Source organism: Xiphophorus maculatus, chromosome 15 (assembly GCF_002775205.1).
Source record: "Xiphophorus maculatus strain JP 163 A chromosome 15, X_maculatus-5.0-male, whole genome shotgun sequence".
NCBI classification, from domain to species: domain Eukaryota; kingdom Metazoa; phylum Chordata; class Actinopteri; order Cyprinodontiformes; family Poeciliidae; genus Xiphophorus; species Xiphophorus maculatus.
In genome coordinates this window covers 885277-906541 of record NC_036457.1, presented here as the reverse complement: position 1 = coordinate 906541, position 21265 = coordinate 885277, and the positions used below count along the sequence as shown (strand labels likewise).

Sequence of the window (21265 nt, the reverse complement as noted above, 5' to 3'; positions counted from 1 at the left end):
TATTGAAATAATCGTCAACTAATTTGATTAATCGTTAACTGGAATATTCAAACTCTAAAAAACGCCATTTGCTGAAGGAACAACACATTCAGAGCAGAAATTAAGCCAAAACTGTATGAAAAATATATTCATTTTGCATTTAAGATTAAATAAAAAAACGTTGTAAATATCCATAGCTCAAACGGCATAGTTTACCTTCAACTGGTTTGAAACTCTGTGAAATAAAAAACTTGTATTAATCAACTTTTGATATGAACAAATCAGCTCTACACTGTATTGATGCTAATTCAGCCAGAGAGGGTTGAGCTTTTCACATTTTGATGTGAGAAGTATTTTTTCTTCCTTTGCGTTCACTAAAGGAATGCCATGTTGTTCCATTTTAATCAATAAAATGTTTATTTTCTTATTTAAAGTGAATTAAAATGTTTGTTTATTTGCATCTTTTAATGTTTTTCTAATATTAGCTTACTGTGCCAATTTTTTTAATCCAATTAATCAATTAATCGTCAGAATCATTAACAGATTAATCAATACCTAAAACAACCATTAGATTCAGCTCTAGTTGGAATTATTTCCCAGATTGATTAGCGGCATGTTTCTGAATCTTGTGTTGCAGCATAAATTCATTCATTTATGAATAATTTTTTTTATTTAACTTTTTTTTAGCTGTCAATTCACAGTAGTTGAGAACAATATTTTCAAACAGTATAGAAACTGTGTTCAAATAAGTATTTCTGAGCAGAATTCAGTGTGATGTTTAGTAAAATGCATAATCAGACATTTTGTTCCTGCTAGATGAATCAAGAATTTAAATTCTTCTAACTTAAAATAAGTACCAGTAGTTATTTTAAATTGATAATATGAGTGAAAATAATACAGAAATGTATCCTGGTTCAACTAGATGGGAATCCTGGCATAATGTGAAATAATTATTTGGCTTAAATTAAAGAATTAAATCATAACATCTCAGAATTCAAGATTAGATAAATTGGTCTTGTTGTTAAAACCAACATAAAACTAAAACATAATTGACTTTTTGTATTTTAAAGGCAGCAGGTTAACTTTTATTTTCACCTTCAAACATTTTACAGAGTAGTTTACCATGCACTACACATCAGTGAGTTCAGTTTTATTATTGTTACTTCTGATTTCTGCTGTGAAAGTTCAGCACAAACACGCTAAAATCAACTGTGTACTCCATATTCATGTAAATAAATCTGTTCCTCATGAGCTGGCTGACCCAGTTCCACATAAAGACAGCCACAAATCAGATCCTGACATTCATGCATAAATTCTGTCCGTAAAAGTGAAATCTAAAACCATGTCCTGGCCACAAGAAGCAGCTGCTGCATGTCAGCGCAGAACTGCTCTGTTGCTGACCTGCAGCAGTTGTTGTTTCCACACATGAGCACTTCCCTCCCTCCACAGCAGATGGTGCAGTAGGACTGGTAGCCGTCGTCGTCATACTGGTAGGCGCATTCGAGGAACGAGTTCTGCGCAGGAAAAACACAGAATCAGGACAGGAGAGCAACTATTTCCATTTCCAAAAGCAGCCATTAGCTAAAATTGATCACTATTTGTCGATCTAATTAACTTTGATGAGGAAAATGCAAACATGAGAAGTACAGTGTAAAACATTTGAGCCCCATATAGTTGTGTCTACTATCTTCTACTCTTTATTTTTTATTTTTCAAAGATGCTTTTTGGCTTTAGTGGCCTTTATTTCAAAGTGCTATGACAGGAGAATAGGGTAATGAGAGAGAGAGGGAAGATATGCGGCAAAGGTCACCAAGCCAGGAATCGAACCTGCGATGGTCGTGTCAAGGACTAAGGCCTCCTTATGTGGGTTCTGCTTAATCCCTGCGCCACCACAGGACCTCTATCTGCTGCTCTTTAAGTCAAATAAATTAAGCTAGTTTTAGATTTTGAACCTAAATGTGTGAGTTTGTGAAAGATAAACTTACAGCAGTACGTTGTGTTAACGTTTTACTAATTTTGTCAAACCTCCAAGAGTTGAATAAACAAAGGTTTTTAGCTTAGCACTTAAAAAAACCGAAAGAAGAAAAACACAGAAGTGGGACCTATTTCCCAGAATGCTTAGCGGCGTGTTTTTATATCCTGAGGTGGAAGTGTGTTACATTGATCTGAATCTTGTGTTTTATTAAGGCAAGTGTTTATTTTTATGTCCTGTTTTGAGCTGAATTTAATAAAATGTATCATCAGATCAGAAATTTTGTTCATGCAATTTGAAACAAGAATTTAAATTGTTCTAAAGTAAAATATGCTGTTATTTTAACTTGATATTGTGAGTGAAACAATAGAGAAATGTGTCTCTTTAACCAGGTGAGGGCAGTTTTTTTTTAACTTGCATATTGTGAAATAATTATTTGGTTTAAATGGCAGCATTAAGTTAAAACACACAATTCAAAATTAATGAACTTAAAAAACAATGTTTAGATAACTTGTCTCCTGTTGTTAAATCGACTTCATGAAATTTAATTTCTGAGTTAAAACCAAAAGAATTTTCTTTAGTTGCATTTTCCAGGCAGCAGGTGGACTTTCATTTTCAAGTTAAACCACCTTAAATAATTTCATAATTTTGACAAAGAACCTGCAAAAACCAGACAGCAGGATAAGTCCTGAAGCGTAGAGATGCAAAAAAAAACCCTGTAGATTTCAAATGTAAAACTTTTTAATATTTAATACCTATAATTCTTTGCATGGCATTCAAAATAGAAAAACATCCAATTAAAATCCTGATTAAGATCAATAAAACCCTGTAGCTTAAAATGATCCATGTCAAATACTTTTTTTTTCTGCTCTCAGTTTTTGTCCTTCATACTTTTCCAGATCAGAGCCAAACTTTTCTGACTTCACAAGACTCAGTCAGAACCCAGTTAAGGTTAAATAAATCACTGCAATATATATCTGTTAAATAAACTTCAAAATAGCATCTTATGTGAGAAAGAAGAGTTGTTGTTTTTACTTTGCAGCCCTGGCACATTGCTCCCAGGAAGAGAGGATGCTCCAGAGAGAAATTGAGGCTTCCGCAAGAGATGCAGATATCTGGACAAACACAGAAAACCAACACAATGGTTGAGTTGTATCTGAAAACTAACAAAGGACTCATTGGGCCATAATAAAGAAAGAAGAAAAAGGTCACATATTTATAGAAGGAGGAAATAATTATCCAGCAATGACAGCTTGATGAGGATTATAGCAGCTGTAAATCAGGTTCTAAAAGCTGCTGTTGGAAATCTTTAGTAACAAAGTAACTTGAATGAAACTAAAACATATTTTTACTACAAATGTATCCTATTTAGCTAATTTTAGGGGGTCCTTACCGTCTATATTCCTTGTTTTCTTTTTGATTTCCTGTATGAGTCTCTCTGGAAAACACATAAAATATGCAGATAAAAGTTAAACGACAACCTCTTTCTTTTTTTTACTTTTACACATGGGGACAAATATGATATAATATCTAGAAGGAGCAATTTACGATGAAATGTGTTTGCAGGCTTTACCTCTGGTCCCTTCGTCAATCACCTCTCTGATTTTTGCTTTCTCTGCTGAGTTTTTGCGCGGTTTCTTTGCAGGTGGTGGTGTATACGCTGCCTCCGGCTCTGGCATCATCTCTAGGTATCCTTCCTTAAACTGATTTTGCTCCTCTGTGGGAGAAAACACATACGTTTACCAGGATTTCTAGTACCTCCTACAAGCATTTTCTAATAATGTTCATGTAGCATCAAACTGACCAGAAACTAGTACAGAAAGCACTATTTCCACTAGCAGATTTTTTCACTTAAAACAGAAAAAACAGAAACACAAATCTTACCAAGTAATTTTGGTCTAGTTTCTAGCGCAAATATCTTAGTAAACTTGAAATAAAACAAACTAACTGACAAGCAACTTTTTAGGAAGCTATAGAGACTTGTTTTGAGTCAATAATTCCTTAATGTTGATGAAAAAGTTCCAGTTTCATTGCCAGATAATTTAACTTATAACAAGACATTTTTCCGATGTTATAAGTTAATTTACCTGCCAATAGAACAAGCACTTTTTTCTCTCTAGAGAAGTGGAGTGGGGAGAGAACACCTGAGGAACACCACTGCTGATTGGTCTCACGCGAGATATTTCAAATAAACAATTTTTACATTTATCACATGCCAGTCAGTCATGCAGTCAAATAATGGGTAAAAACTCTTGGGAAAAATTGACTCTTCTTCCTCATTGATTATCGAACAACTTGTCATGAGCAGCAGCTGGTCACCTTCTGGAGGATCCAGCGACTGTGGCCCATTGGGCAGGAAGCCGGTCATGGCCCACTCAATCATCTGTCTGGTCTGAAGTTCCACGCCTTCAGCCTCGTCGCTCGCATCACAGGAGGAAACTGGTCTCCCCGCTCGCACACTTGCAACCTGAGCACAATCAATCACACAGAGCTGATGTTTATTTCTTGCAGAATCTTTAGCCTCACAGTAATAGGAAATTACATAAACAAGAATAGTATTGATTAATCAAATTAATCGTGATTAATCGATTATTGAAATAACCATAAACTAATTCAGGAATTGATTAAGTGCTAAATGGAGTATACAGACTCAAATAAAAAAGATTGCGACTTGGTGAACAAACAACATCAGAGCCATAATTAAGCCGAAACTGTACAACAATACATATACATTTTGTACTAAAGATGAAATAAAAGAAAATTGTAAATATGATAAAGTGGCGCAATTTTAGTTTCACCCGGTTCAAATTCTGTGAAAAAAGTTTTCTATTAATCACCTTTTGCTGTCCAATTATTAAAAGAAAAAAATTTATCGCATTTTGATGTTAGAAGGGTTTTTATTAGCTGCAGATGCATCCGTTGCTAAATGTGGTCAAGCATAGACCAAAGAAATGCTTTGTTTGCGTTTTGGTCAAGAAAATAACTATTTCCTTATTTTAAACAGGAACTGAATGGCATATTTGCATTTTAATGTGTTTTTAATATTATATAAAAACATTTAAATAAAAAATTTCCAGAATGTGCTAATTTTTCTATACAATTAATTGGATTATTTTGACGATTAATCAATTAATCGTTATTGTTAGGTGCAGCCTTAGGATATTGTATTTCTCATTGATCTTGCTAAGAGTACAAAAGAATGAAAGAAGTTCTGCATCACTTGCAAAACACACCCACTAAATTATAGATTACCTGACTCAGATGTTACCACTGAATGTGGGCAAAACAGGAAAACACACCTCCACAGATGCAACAATAATAACTACATTTGGCATAAATCGGTAGATCAAGTTGCATAAGATATTAGGCTGCACGTTTACACAGTTTTTTTCTCTGTGTAATCATAGAGGCCAACAGGAGTAAAGCCCACATGCTACAGGTCAGTAAACTATGACTCACACGCCGTAATGTTGGGAACACAGAGTGAACAGTGGGTTTGCTACCTGCAGAGCCTCAAAAATGGCCTTCCGGTACATGGACTGCTTGTTGTATGTTGGCTGGTGGAAAGCCGATGAGAAGGAGCTCAGAGGCATCAGCTTCTCCACACAAACCTGCAAAACAAGTTAGAAAGAGGTCAGGATATCAAGTTTTTTTTATTTGTTTATAACCAAAAGTTTGATTTTTTATTCTAGTTTTGAAAAATACTCACAACGGAGAATTTTCCATCACCGAACCACATGACCCAGCGAGTCCCATCTGCAGCTCGACTCCGACCGCTCATCCACCAGGAAACGATCCGGCCGGGCCACCAGGAGAAACCTCGCAGCTTCCCAAACACTAACGTTCCAATGCCAAAACCTCGCCCGTCCTGAGGAGTCACACAGGAGTCAACAAAGTCAGCATGAAAAACATTTTCTGTTTTTATAGGAACTGGTATGTTTTTTACATCTTAGATACATTTGTGATTTTTTTAAGGTGACCCATTATGCTTCCTTGAACAGGTTTGGATAGATCTATGGGCTATACAAAACATGTAAACATGTTTCTAACACCTATGAACAAAATAATTCTTAGATAATGAAATTTTAGTCTGGTTACTTTCAGAAGGAGCTGTTTTAGGGTCTCATATCACTTTAAATCAAAATAAACTGCAGTTTTTTACTCGCATGTCAAAATGGCTGCAAAAAGATGCACAATTATACAATTGTACATCTTTGAAAAGTATTAATTGAGCCTCGTGTACAACAAAAAAAATGTAGCGAGTGGTTTCTGGATGGTAAGTCAACAGCAAAACACTTGTCTTTTCCAGTAGCCATTGTACAGTGCATACAAAGGCAAAACCAGCTGGTTAATGGCGCAATGCCGCTGATCTTGACTCAAAAATTGGGAATTTCTTTAAACGGATAATTTTCCAGACACCAAGAAACATTAACTTATTTTCCTAAATGAATTGGTGGGTGTTTTTAAGAGTTTAGGTTGTTTTAGAAGCAGTTAAGACCCAAATGGAGGGACAAAAGCGTGCAAAAAGTTAATTTTGCATAATAGGTCTCCTTAAATGGGAACACCACAATAGTGAAATTGTGTTTTTTTCCACATTAGCAGAAAATCAAAAAGGTTTTATGGACATTTGTAATGGAAACGCAAATAGTGTGGGATTGGATTTCTGTCATACAAAGCATTTTGCATGATTGCAAAAAAAGTTCTGTTTATTTATTTAACCAGTTTAGTCCCATTGAGATCAGAGATCTCTTTCACTGGGGAGATCCAGCCAGGACAGCAGAAGCAGCATAGTTACAACAGAAACAAACAACACATAAAGGGTTGGAAAGTTGAAGCTTGAGTTGGAAGTTTTTCCAGGTGTGAGAAAAGCTTTCTTGCCTGGTTGAGTTTGTATTTTAGGGACAACAAACTGCAGAGCATCCATAGACCTAAGACTGTAACTTCCATGTTTCCTGACTAAGAGACTAGATAGATACGTGTTACAAATAAACACATACCAACAACTGATCTGTAGTACACATAAAGATGTCAAGTTAATTTTAGAATAAAGTACACAATGATACATAAGAGGACCACTGCTGGTAATAAATCCTGATGGTATACACTACCTAGCATGCAAAGGCAATGTAAACTACATCCATCAACGTTTACAATAAGCAGACAAGTTGTTTCCACCAATCTCTGTTTCAGACAAAAGGACAAGCAGGACTTATTTCTCCTGTAGTGAAATTCTAAAATATTTTTACGACATACTGAATATGGTCCTTAGAAGTAAATTTATTATAAATTAATATCATAGATACTCAGTGTCGTTCTCACAATTCCTGAAGCAGTAAAAAACTGAAATTTTGTTTTCTCTACATTTAAAACAACCTGCGCATGACAATTGTTCATGCAGATATAACTTGAATAAAGGGGGTGAATTCAAATGCATGCCACACTTTTCAGATTTTAGTTTGTAAACAATGAAAACTATGGACAATTAAAAACCATGTATTTTGCACGTTCTGCACTACATTGCAATAAAGTTGGTTTAGGTTTTCCCATAAATGGATGAGAAAAGACAAATCTAATTAACTCTTTGGCGTTGGAGCCAAAAACAACCATAAAAAAAAGAAAAAAAAAACAACCACAGAGATGCCAAAGAACATATTACTCATCAACATAGTCACCACCTCCCACTTGGTCTGCAGTAATGGTGGCTAGAAAAGTTCTGAAAACACTAAAGCGTGACCAAAACACTGCACCACGATTTTCACCCACACTAAAATCTGGCAAAAACAACTCCTACTCTCATCTATTAGCTCAGGCTGGTTGTAAAGTACCAGCTTAACCAGAAGACTGTTTTATTCAGCTGCAAGTCCTTTCCTGCTCCTCCGCCTCAGGAAATCTCTGACCTTCGTCCCCTTTACACCTCCTAGAGAAATCGCACCCCTCCAGGTAGGAGTCTCCACATTCTTTCAGGTTCTACAAACATTTTCTGATCACAGCTACAAAAGTTGGAAAAAATTTACATTAAGTAAAACTGTTAATCAAATCATTAATTGATTACAAAATAAACATTTAATTTTTGTGTTTGTCTGTACGATGGAGTATTAGGGGCATTCTAAGAAAAAAAAAATTATGAGAATAAAGTCATAAAACTGAGAATAAAGTCAAAATATTTACAAGACAGTCATAATATTACAGGAATAAAGTCATACAATTACATCTTTATTCTCGTACTATTATGACTTGATCCTCATATTATTGCAATTTTATTCTCATATTATGACTTTAATCTTATTACGACTTTATTTTTGTAATACTATGACTTTATTCTTCTATTACAACTTTATTTTTGTAATACTATGACTTTATTCTTATATTATTACAACTTTATTCTTGTAATATTATGACTTCTTATATTTTTAAGACTTTATTCTTGTAATATTACGACTTTATTCTCATATTATTGCAACTTTATTCTCGTACAATTTTATTGTCATAATACTATCCTTTTATTTTCGTAATATTTCCACTTTAACCTTGTACGAGTTTATTATCTGTTCTCTATTAAGACTTTATTCTTGTAATTTTAATATTTTTATGTATTTATTCTTCCTAGTATGGCCCAAATACTCCACCTCAAATATTTTGTTATTTCATGCACCTGGTACTCAATCTCGCTGGGTATAGCCTGGTCTCCCCTAGCAACGGGATCCGGCGTCACGGCAACCGTTGGAGAGGCCGGATCTGTGTGTTGTTGTGAAGGGGGCGGGGTCGGGCTGGCTGGCTCCTCCTCTTTTTGAAAGCCGGTCTCTAATAGGTCATCCATCATGTTAATCTCCGCCTCTCTGTATGCCCGCTGCTCTGCCTGCAGGAAAAGAATTTCTCTCTCGTTATCAAATTTAGACTTTAAAACTCATTTCTGATGATGACAATAAATATGAAATGCATTTTCTTTACAGTGGAATTTATACATTTTGTGCTTATATTAGAAACATAATTCAGAAATACTTTATTTAACCTAAACAGAAATTAAATCATCCAAGTATCATTAAGGAATCTTTGTGGATGGTGACAGTTTGGGTGGGTAAGATCTCCAGTAGCAGTCAGTAATAAATCTGAAGAAGAAGCTTCTGACTGAAGACTCTTGTCATGGCATTATAACACATAAATTTGCTGGTAACAAAGACGATAATTCACAATAACATGTAGATGGCAAGCACTGCTATTCCATCTCCTTGGTTTTTGCTGCTTAAACCTGTCTGGCTGTATTGTTAGAAAGAAAAAAGATGTTGAAGTAGGGGATATGATTCTTGGCTATTGTGATAAAACAAAGAGATGCTCTTTGGTCCTGCTCTGCATCCTTTTGGATCTTGGGTCGTAGTTTAGGTAAGTTGTAAAAACAATACTTGTTGCCTCATAACAAGCATCCGAAAGTAAAAAAAATAAGAGCTAAAGTTATTCCAGCTGCACAACATCCAAAACCAAAACCTCAACTAAGAAAAGTATTAACAGTCAACAATTCCAGAAGATTGAATTGAAATGATAGCTAATGCATTAGCAACAGGTTTGCGATACAAAACTAGAATAATAGCATGTTTTCATTTTTAGAAGTGAATAATGCAATATTTTTTATCCAGACAATTTTAAATATAAATGTTTAACCAATGTTGTTTGATAAACATGTACTTTTAAGCCTTACTTCCAGAAAATAAACATGCTGCCATAACTAACTACAAACTGTGCTGTTCTTGATACATGACCATAACATCATGTTTTACTCCAGCTTGTCTAATCTAACATCTCTTTTTTCCCCAAAGTTGTGCTTTTTGTGGCCTCTTTCCAGCTGATTTGATGGCTGCTCCAGATCAAGACCTTTGAGACCCGAGTTGCAGGAACAGTCCTTTAATTGTTCCACCAAACAGGAAGTGAGCACAGAGAAAACGGGTGCGGTGGCAATACAGTTCAACGGGTTCATCTCGGGGAGAGGAAGGAGGGAGGGAAGACAAAGAGTCTGTCAGTAAATAGGATTATATGATAAATCTGGATAATACAGCAGAGGGAGAGAAAGTGTAGCTTTCTGTGAAACAGAAACACGGGAGATGTGAAAGGTAGCTTCCAAACCTGGATCTACTAAATAATTTCAAAATATACAAATTCCAAATAAATCAGTTAAAGTGAAAGTCTAGCATTTAAACTCCAAACACTGTGAAAAAAACCCATGCTAACATTATATTACTGTTCTGTTGTCTTATTTTAGGGGCATAATCCACCACTTTAAAGTTGGATTAAGGAGCTAATGGAAACATTAACCTGTGATCTGATTGAGTGTTTTAGAGATTGACTCATTTGTTTCTCTCTTTCTACCAAAAACAAAAGTCTTCAGTCTGGTGTTTTGGTCTCAACTAGCTAAGTTTCTGAAGGACAACTTTGTTTACAGAGACTTCATAATTCATTTTATTTGTTGTTTTCTTTATTCATGCTGGATATTTAAAATGTATTTCAGTTCCAGTATTAAATATTCACTAGAAATTAAATCTTCTAAATATTTGAGAATATGTTCTTGCATTACTATACCATTACCATTATAGTACTTGAAAATGGTCTCAAAACAATATTATTGTTTATTGCAATAACTTTTGGTACTATTTATCATCCAGCAAAATTTGTTATTGTGACAGACCTAAAAGTGACTTATAATGCCTTTTATGAACAGGTTAGAATAAGTCTACTGCAAGATTATTCTCAAATATTGAAATTTTTAGTAGAGACATTCACCTTCTACTAATATTATAACTTTATTCTCACAATAACATGACTTTTTTCTCATAAGTATACAAAAAATGGCTCTCATACCCAGTTTTACAGATCAATGTCCATCAGAACAGAACTGTTAATATGAAATGCAACTACTAATTTAAGTAAATTTATTACAAATGTCTGTCCATCTTAGAAAGATGTTATATGAAAACAACATGCTGCCATCACCAAATGTTGAGCTCAGTTAAATAAACAGAAACGGTGAGAAAGCTTGATGATTTCATCCGCTACTACACTGTAAGAATCCCACTGTGGTCCAGATGTAAGATTCGATGACTCCGCCCGAGGTTTTATTGGTTTTTAAAAGTTTTTCCTTCCCTACTGAACAGAACTATGCGGTTTGTACTCCAGCTGAGCTGGAAGTTGTAATGTAACAGTGAATGTGTGAAAGAAGCTGAAGAAACAAAAACTTTACTGCATCACTCTGGAGAGGAAGCGAGGCAATAAATCGTAAAAGTGAGAGTTTCAGGGATGCATCGTGGATCGCCTCAGTTTGACTCTGAGGTGAGGAGGTCATTTCTCCCTGCTTCTGTTGACCTCTGACCTCATAAAATACCAATCTGCCCGTTTAAATGGAACATACATGCACAGTCATGCACATTTAAACACCCACAGCAAGCACATCTTCATATGTTGGCACAGTTCTTTTCAATATGTCTATTGGAATTTATAAAACTACTTTTTGTTTTGTTTTTATTGACTCATTTATCTAAGAACAATTTGCTGTTCTTGCTAAGAAAGAACCTCGATCATTGTTCAGTCAGGTCAGTATTTGGGTTGTATTAACTTGTGTTAGTTACTACCATAAATCAACCTGAATCGCCCTCTTTGGAAGACAACATCTTTGTTGCCTAGCAACATCAGCTGCCTGAACAAGCCACCAGAAAAATGAGTCACAGATGAAGGGCGAATGTGAGCTCATCTTCTTCGTTTTCTGAGTCGGCTTCATCTATCCAAACACTTTCTTCGTCCGAGAGTAGTGTTTTACAAAGTGGGGGTCGCGGCCCCCTCGGTGGGCCACCAGGTGGCAATAGGTGGGCCTCAGAGAGTTCGAGGGAAAATGAAGGAAAAAAAAAAACTAATACATTTTTTAATCATAAATGTTTATCAAAAGAAAATCTAATATGTTTTCTAGATATCATGAAATATAAGTTAAAATAAATTAAATCCTATTTTCTCACTGGCTGATTTTCAAATTTATTACGCCTCTTTGCTCTTGAAGGCAGCATTTATGAGAAACGATTGTAATAATTATTGAACAATGACTAAAAGTGAGGGAAAAATGGTCTAAAATCAGTTGTTGTTTTTTTTTTTACATATTTTGTGGCTTTGTAAAAGGGAATCCCTGACCAGAAGCCAATGATGTTTGGGAGGTCATGACATGCAAAAGTTTGGGAACCCCAATCAGATAATGGGAGATTTGCTTCAATAAGTGCATTAAAAACATTGATCTTGCTTTTAAAACATGTTATCAAAAACTTAAAAATACAACTAAAAAACAAATATCACATTTTTAAAACTTTATATTAATTTCATGATATCCATATATGTCTAATGTGTCTATAATAGTCTATGATTAATGCATATTTTATCAGCATTTACAAAACCTCTAATAAGGTTTAAACACTTTGCTGAATGTTAATTTTCATAACACCGTCTAGGAAAGAAATCTTGCAAAATACAAGTGAGATCTTTCTAAGATTTTAAATAACCTTTTAACCATAGGACTAGGTTAGAACGGCTGCATGAAAAAATTTATCAGAAGTCTGACGTAACACTTTTAATTTTGTCTTAAAGTTTGATATTGGACCTGCGAATTAAATCCCATCCAAGTAAAACAGAAAACACAAGCTTTTACTGTTTTGTTAAGACTTTACTTTTGCCAAGCAAACGATGGAACCCACCTGTTAAGTTGCTTTTGATTCATGATAACTCTAACATTGATCAATGTATCAGATGTAAAAGATTTTAATGATGGCATTTGACAAAATGTAATGTTTATTGCTTGTTTCATGATTTGTTACTATAATGTTTTAAAACATTTGAACTGCCTTGTTGCTGAAATGTGCTATACAAATAAACTTGACTAGACTGGATGCAAAAATAAGATTTGCTAAAAAAGACAGATTTATGTAATGTTGCACAATTTTTTTAGCATCTAAAGTGCATTATTATGCAAAAGCATTCAGAGTTAGTGCATAAAAACGTGCATACGAGTCATAGATAGAATCATTTCTCCACTGGCAAGATGCAACCTGAATTGTGCAATTAAGAAGCCATAAATCAATCCTGCACAAAAACCCAAAGGGTTCCTTAAACACCAGCTGAGATGAACAGAAAGACAATGACCTCTTTTTGTTCTGCTGGATAAATCAATATTTTCAGCTTGCTTCTGATGCTCTTGGGATTTGGGATCACAAAGAACAACTGATGCTCCAATTTTTGAGTGATTCAGCCAGACAATCTGGAACCTCCTTCTGCACAAACTACAATAATGTGATCTTATTGGCATGGTGTGAGGGTGCTTAACTGGACTATTCTTAGGAAATAAGAGCGCCCAGTTCTGGAGAGCAGGTTTTAGTTGCGTCCCTTCCTGCTGATAAGAGAAATCAGCCATTTGGTGTGTTGGACAAGAGATACATCTAAAAGTTTGCAGAAAAGTAGCTCTTAAGAACTGGACTTGGGGAATCAAACTACAAACATTTGTGTCCAGAAATCAAATGGTGCATATCCATTAGGACCAATAAGTTCTTCTACTGCCAAATCAAAGCTTGAAGAATGAAAATTACAACTGATTACACAGTTGTGAGTTACAACTTTGAACTCTGACAAACCCTTTGGACCGGTCAGTGTTTTCACTCTTAGTGCCACCCCCTTGACCTCTGATCCCTGACCTTATGGCCTAACCAATGAGCCATCTCTTAAAGTCCATCACATTTACAAGCGTGACTGACCCCGACCTCCAGATGAACTCAACATTGCTCAACAAAAGAACCCTTCAATAAAAATATCAGCAAAGTCCCTTTCAGAGTCACTCTGGTTTTTAATGAAAAGAAAATAAATTAGCAAGATCTATAAACTGTTTTTTATTTGTAATTGTTCAGTGACTTTCTATTATATTCTAATCATATTGCAATGACAAATATTAAATTTCCACATTGAAGAATTTAAAGAAACAGGTTTAAAGAAACTCTGCCTAATCATGCTTTTGTGACTCAGTGTTTTCCAATAATTTATTGCTCGACAGGGCCACAATCTGCAGGCAGCTTCAGATGCTGCAGAAAACTCAGAGGAAACTGTGTTCGCAGTCAAACTAATAAAATAAATTGTTTAATCAACATCTACATCTATGCAGTCCAAAGATTTAAGATAGATGTATTTGTTCTTGAAGAAATTTATATTTCTTTAAAATAATGTTCATCTCTTTCCCTCTTATTAATTACACAATTTTCAGACTTTGTCTGAAATGCAAGCAGAACATCACTTTAAAAAGATATTTAGTAGATAATAAGTTAATAAAGCTGAGAAAAATTGGCATAAATCTCTCAGCAGCATAAATAGGGAAATTAGAAAATTCGTTAACTTTAAAGCTTTAAAGAAATAATAAATTCACCAATTTTCTCTCTTGAAGCAAATCTGAAACCAAGGATCCCATGAGAGAACTTTGCGACAAACCAGCTTTTGTCACTTCCAGACAATTCTGTGCTTAATCTGCAACACACCCTCATAAAGAAACAGGAAAGATAAGGAGAAGCCACTTACAAGTCGGACATGATAGCTCGCCAAGTGTAACCCTTCCTCCCTGGATCGTTTCCTGTCTGTCATTTTCTTCGTCTGTCTCTGACTCACCTACTCCAACCTCCTACTCTTTCTGTTCTGCGAGTTCCCTCGGCTACATTCGCCCCAAGCTCTCCTTCCTCTCTCCTGATTGGTCGGTGTGACTTACTCGCTCCGTTCTCCAACAGATGTTAACGTGAACGACAACAATGCACAGGCACTGCGAGGTGGTGGGGAGTTTTTGCGCGTGGTAGCCTGAAGGCTTCAGGAGTGATGACATTCACATGCAAATTAAGGTTAGTGTTTGTGTGTGTGTTTAAGTGTGTGCAAACTAAAGTCAAAGGTTAGGTAAACTTTAGAGTTGATAAGGCTGCAGGATTTGTTCAGGCAAGACCTAAAACACTCATACATACAGTTGAAAGAAGATTTTTTTAAATAAAAAGACACATTCCCCTGTTTGTTTTCCTTTCCTGTTTTAAGAAATAATTATTTCTGTTTGCTTAATACCAGAATAATACACATACAATAAGATGACTATCCTTCTAAAGAAATGTGGTGTCATGGCTTTTTAAGCTCAAACATGTGGCTTTCTTGTGTGACGCCACGGAAAAAGCAAAAAATAATCAGCCAAGATGTCAGGAAGAAAACCTTAACATTTCTGGTTCATCAAAGTGCCTGAGAAGATGCTGGTGGAAGTTGTTGAAACCGAGCCAACCTGGACTGAAAGGCCACTCAGAGAGGAAGAAGCCATTACTCCAACATTAAAAGACAAATTACAGTTTGCAAATGAATTGAAGCAAAATCATGCTCTGTGGTCCCGCTAGGTTTACACTTCACGCGTTTGCCCATAATGACAAACACGGCATTTCAATTTACAATAAGATAACAAAAAACAATTTTTTAAGAAAACACAACTTTTTTTTTTAATAAAATGTTTTTGCACTAGATTTAGGAGGTTTTTCAGCCATATCAAAATTGGTGTGTTTCGCAAAATCTGCAGTTTAAACACTTTTTTTGGCATGCTTTTATACTGGGCCGCAACTAACAATTATTTTAGTTGTCAAGTATCTTTTCGGTTATTTTTGATGATTAATTAATTAAAAAAGAAATTGGCACAGTCAGGTTTTTTATTACATTTTTAATGCAATATGAGAAATACATAAAGAAATTCAAATCAACAATTCAATTCTTTTACAAAAAATTATGTCATTGCCTAAAATGCAATAACACAGTATTCCTTCAAAGGATGCATCTGCAGCTAAAAAAAATACATCCAACATCAAAATGAGAAAAGCTCTGACCTTCCTGAGTGATTTAATGTCAATACAGCATAGTGCTAATCTGTTGATCATTTTTTGATTAACCAGTTAATAATTGCATATCAAAAGGTGACTAAAAGAAGATTTTTTTCCACAGAATTAGAACTGGGTGAAGCTAAAACTTTGCCACTGAAGTTTAGGGAAGAACATATTTACAAAGGGTTTTTTATTTGATCTTAAACAAAAATGTATATGTTTTTTAAAGTCTGTATCCAGTTAGCAATCAATCGATTACTAAATTAGTTGACGATTAAATAATCAATTCATCATGATTAATCCAATTAATAATTTCACGCTTTGCCATGGCTAAAATATAAATACATCTCATGTTTAGTGTTTACATTGGTCGCCACCATGTTTTTTAATGATTTATTGCGTGAACAAGCTCATTCATGTGTGATTTTAATTGCATTTCTTATTTGATGGAAACACGACTATTGTGAAATTAGAAAGAAAACTTCTTAGAGTAAAAAAAGCAAAAGAAAAAAAACTTTAAAAAACAACTTTGGTAATCTTCCCTGAGGTAAATCAAGAAAAGTTAAGACGGATTTAACGTCTGATGAAGAGAAAACATGATTTTCTACTATAGTACACTATATTATAGTATAGTGGGGGTGTGCTGTGGTGGTGCAGGGGGTTAGCACGCCCCACACTTGGAGGCCTTAGACCCGCGGACGTCGTGGGTTCGACTCCCGGTCCTGACGACCTTTGCTGCATGTTCTTCAAAAAAAAAACAAAAAAGGCGTCGTGTGTGTGTTAATCTGTGTATAAAAAATTCTTGCTGTAACTGCGAAATAATTTCCCTGCTGGGATGAATAAAGTAATTCTTCTTCTTCATATAAATATCTGCTTTTCACCATTTTTGAACAGATGTTGCCAATTTTCTTCTAACAGAAACTGGTTTACAGATTAATTTAAGATATTCATGGGGGGTGTTAACAACCGGACCGAGCAAATCACCACATGCCGGTAGAAATCTGGAACACGTTAACCTCTGCTAGTTTCACCGCTTTCCTCTCTTCAGTCAAAAGTACACACATATTCTTTACGTTTGGATGCCATCTTTCACTACCTCAGTTTGTCACTTCTAAACAGCTAACATCTCATTAATTATTTCCATCCATTGTTTTCTTCTGCATGTCTCTATGTTCATGCTTTTATTCTTTTCTTATCTCTTTTCCTTGTTTTCTTTGTGCCTTCTCTATTAAGTCCATCATTCAGCTTCTATTCATGTGTGTGAGTACTTAAGGATTACTCATAGTAACATTTTTGGGACTTCACCACCAGACGCTTTGCTTAAGCTTTTCATTTTCTGAGCTGCAGTTTAAGTTTAAGCCCTAAGCTAACAAGAAAATATTCCAGGTAAAACTCAGAGTTCTCAGTAATAAAGTCAAAGAAAATCGTATACTGGCTATATACAGTATTTTACATTTTTTATGATTACCAGGGCTGGATTTAGAAGAATAAGGGCCCCTGGGCTGAAGCTAGTTTTGGTGCCCTTCTGCAAAAAACAACAAAAAAACTCATGCAAATTACAAAACCTGAATACAGATTTGCAGGAACAAATTGATGTGCATGTAGTTTAAATTAATAAAAGTTCAACAATATTAAAAAAGAAATGCCATAAATGAGCCCATAGCCGGAATATAAGGTACAATGATAGTAAAACATGCACAGCATACACAAAAAACTATTTTTCGAGGGGGTATCCCCCCAAAACCTTTGACCATGGGATGCTGGCCCTGCAAGCCCTCTCTAAAGTCTTTCTCAGGGTTTTAAAATAATATTTTAGATAAACAGGAATCCCAATTTTTCCCACTAGTCAAACCATGACTTAAAAACAAAAACCCAAACTAATCAGTGTATTCTGGTGTTTTAAATACACACAAGACTTCTCTAGGAGGTACGACAGCAGTGAGTTGAGCACCATGTTGTCTTCCAGAAAAAAGCGCAAAGATGTCCAAGAGACATCTTAGTTGTGCCTTGAACTGTACCATGGCAATGGCTACAAATTAACTATATGCCTCCCAAGATATTCAGCCGCAAAAGTTCACAGAAAAAGTCAGAAACATCTTAATAATAAATGAGAAATGAATTACCTATTTTGCTTCTTTGAACAGATTAAGACTATGGGTTATGCCAAACATGCTCATTACATTTTTGCACAAAATCATTCTTAGATGATTAGATTTTAGTTTGGTTAGATCTGCCAATTTTGAGCTCCTTTCAGAGCTACTTCTGTCCACACGCCCTCCTACTCAACGTTTACACTCACACATGAAAATTACTGCAAACAGATGTGCAATTATACAACCATACATCTTTGAGAAGCAGAAGTGGAGCCTCTTGTACAACCAACAACAATGCAGCAAGGGGTTTCTGAATGGTAAGTCAACAATAAAACACATGTCTTTTTCAGTAGCCATTCTACATCAGTAAAACCAGCTGACCAAATGTGCTGGAGCTCAGCTGTGGTTGCTAGGTAACAGCCTAGGCTTCGGTGGGGTTCTGAAGGTTTTTGAAACAGCTCGTTTTCCAGACACCAAAAAACATGAACTTATTGCCAAAATAATAAGTTTTGACAATAAGTTTTAACAGCTCGATCTGTTTTTAGAAGCAGTAGAGACCATAATGGATGCATAAAAACATGCAAAATGTGTATTTTACATAATAGGTCCCCTTTAACAATAATTTTATTATTGCCTCATTTCCTATTGTTGAGGAAACCTAATCAGGCATTGTAACTGCATCAGTTTTTCAAAAACACAATCACTGCTTTAATATTCTTCTATTAAGAGAATGGGTAACTTTGCAGCGGTGCTTCTTGGATTTCGTTCACAGCTCTGATGATGAGTCACAGAGAGGCAAACATGGCATTGACAGGAAGTCCCACATGCTCTACTTTTCTCTTTCTTTCTCTCGCTCCATCTGTCACATGAGCTCTTAACAGTATGTGATTTGAACACCAGCTGGTGTCAATTTAACCCACTAGAGTCTGTTTTTCCATATGTACATCCCACTAGCTTTAGAGAGTTATGTGTTTTAGACTGCTATTTCTAAGTGCAATAAGTGCAACTAATACTGCAGGGTCTTTATGGTGTTATGCCCTTCCAGAAGGAGGACAGGGTCAAACAAGAGACAGAGGAAACAGCAAAAACATTTGTGGTTTCAGTCTCAGTAGTCAGTCTCCATCTCTTCCTCTCACACACTTTCATATCTTTGAGTCTCAATCTGCCTCAATGACTTTCTCTACCCCCCTTATAACCACACACCCATACAGCCTCTTTCAGGAACTCTCTTTTTTCCGCTGAAGCCACCAATATATACTCGCATTCTTACATCTGCTGACATTTCCTCCCATACACAAACTTCTCCAATGTTTCCTCTGTTAATAAAACACGCTTTGAGTACAGTGGTGACAGATTTTAAGCTTTAACAAATGTATGCAAGAGAAACCTTTCAATTTTTGTTAAGAACAGATCTTTCTAGTAAAACGTTTGGTTGTTTTGTGGTACAGTTTGTTGAGAACTACATATCTGGAAATAAACTGGATCAAACGGTCTTTCAAACTGCCTTGATATGACATTTATTGTAATTTTGCTCCATATAAATAAACTTAACTGATTTGTCTCAGATGCTTTTGCTTCCAGTTTGCATATTCTTATCTTAGTTTTAATAGTTGAGCCATTATGTCAAGTTTAATTTTGAATTTATCACTTTCCTGCAGGACATTATTGAGGGAGAAAAGCTAACCAAAAACAACATGAAAAATGTATTTGTTCTTAAACTTAATAACTCTGCCACCTTTGGAAACAACAACCTTTGCAATAACTGGTAATGAATCTCTTAAATAATAGTGCTGGGGTTTTGGCCTACTTTCATTTGCAAATCAGTTTTAATTCAACCATATCTTTGAGAATGAATTGCCTGTTTAAGTTTATTATAAGGATTTCAATTCAGACTTTGAATTCAGACTAGGTCACCTCAAATCCTTTCATTTTGGGTGTCAGAAAAAAACAAAAAATAAGAGGGTAAATCTCTTTCCATGGGATTGTTTTTGTAGGAAACTCAGAAACTGTACACTAAATAAGAAGCAATATTTAAAAAACTCCCCAAATTTATGAAGTGATGAGAGACCAAGTGATCAGAGTTATTTGTTATTATTTTATTATCTAGACATTTATCATTTTATACTTGTAACATAAACTGAAGGATTGAAAACATGATCTTTTATATCTATGTTTTGCTTCTCTAATTTGAAGAGACTAGTTAAAATCGCACCATTTGCTATAAAACTGTCCCACCTTGGACAAAAGAGCAGGCATTAAAAATAAAAATTTAACTTGGCCATGAACAAAGAACTTATTAAATAGCAGAAATCAAAAATTGCCAACAAAAATCTAACAATGTTTTAGCATAGTCAGCAGTTTTAGGAGTAAAAATAGCAGCTTAGAGAAGTTTTCTTAAAGCAATATTGCAACTTTCAAATGACATGACGGTATGCTTTGACAGTGAAGCCAATTTTACTTCAGAGTAAACAACCAAACTTCTCAATTAGATGTTGATAAAAATAAAGTTTCCACACAAAAGGAACAATTTACATGAATACAGAAAATAAAAAGAATAGTCTAGAAATAAGACTGTTAATAAAAAAGCCTTATTTTCACATTGTTTTAAATAATTGAACTAATCATTCAAAATATTGTAACACTAATCCTGTAAACTCTACATAGAGCCACTCCACACCTTAGTCAGATACTTAATGGAGTGACCTGAGTAAAGCACAGGATCCTGTCCAAACACAATTAAATGGACTTTAAAACGTGTCAAACTCAATTATCAACAAGGCATATCAAAACTGGAAGCTAGCTAACAGCAGTCTAACTCCTCAGCACTAATAATAAGACACTTACCAAAAAGACTAAATGTCTTGTTAATTAAATAAATAAATTACAAAGCTGTTTGTATTTATGTATTTGAGGTGGAGGAAGGAAGACTCCTCAGAAACAAATTAGAAAGTATGTTAAATGTTTTTTGTTGCCGCAAAATTGCAGAACATCCTGTAATGATATAATTTATTTGAAAGTGTATGCATTCACCTCATGAAAAGATACATCTTAGATTAAAGAATGCCTATAGAATCTGCAAAAAATAAATCTAATAAAAAAAATATACATATTAAAATGGAGTGTGGAGTCAAAAGAGCAAATTTCATATGGTTGTAGGTTTAGGCAGCACATTGAAGACAGACCGCCTTTTTTCTGAGTTTATCTGTACCATTAATCACAGTTGCTTTGATGTCACTTTCTCTTCATTGTATTGAAAGGAGACTCTGATGGCTTTTTTTAACTTAAAGTCTGTCTGATACCCTCTGTTTCAGATCTGTAGAAATAGAGCAAAAGTGTGGAGC

General features: G+C 35.0%; 1 protein-coding gene across 8 annotated transcripts in view; it reads right to left on the bottom strand.

The window, feature by feature from the left end:
* LOC102216844 (DNA (cytosine-5)-methyltransferase 3A-like) overlaps window positions 1–21265 on the bottom strand; it is a 61948-nt gene that overhangs the window by 14408 nt on the left and 26275 nt on the right. For 7 of the 8 annotated variants that reach the window (XM_023347990.1, XM_023347992.1, XM_023347997.1 and 4 more), the window contains 8 exons: window positions 8604–8807; window positions 5661–5819; window positions 5455–5562; window positions 4271–4418; window positions 3525–3668; window positions 3345–3389; window positions 2987–3066; window positions 1381–1493 (listed from right to left, as the gene is read on the bottom strand). In XM_023347990.1, the coding sequence (XP_023203758.1) occupies window positions 1381–1493; window positions 2987–3066; window positions 3345–3389; window positions 3525–3668; window positions 4271–4418; window positions 5455–5562; window positions 5661–5819; window positions 8604–8807 (1001 nt within the window). Of the gene's footprint in view, window positions 1–1380; window positions 1494–2986; window positions 3067–3344; window positions 3390–3524; window positions 3669–4270; window positions 4419–5454; window positions 5563–5660; window positions 5820–8603; window positions 8808–14521; window positions 14608–21265 lie in introns of those variants that run through there. The other variant, XM_023347998.1, reaches the window with a different exon arrangement.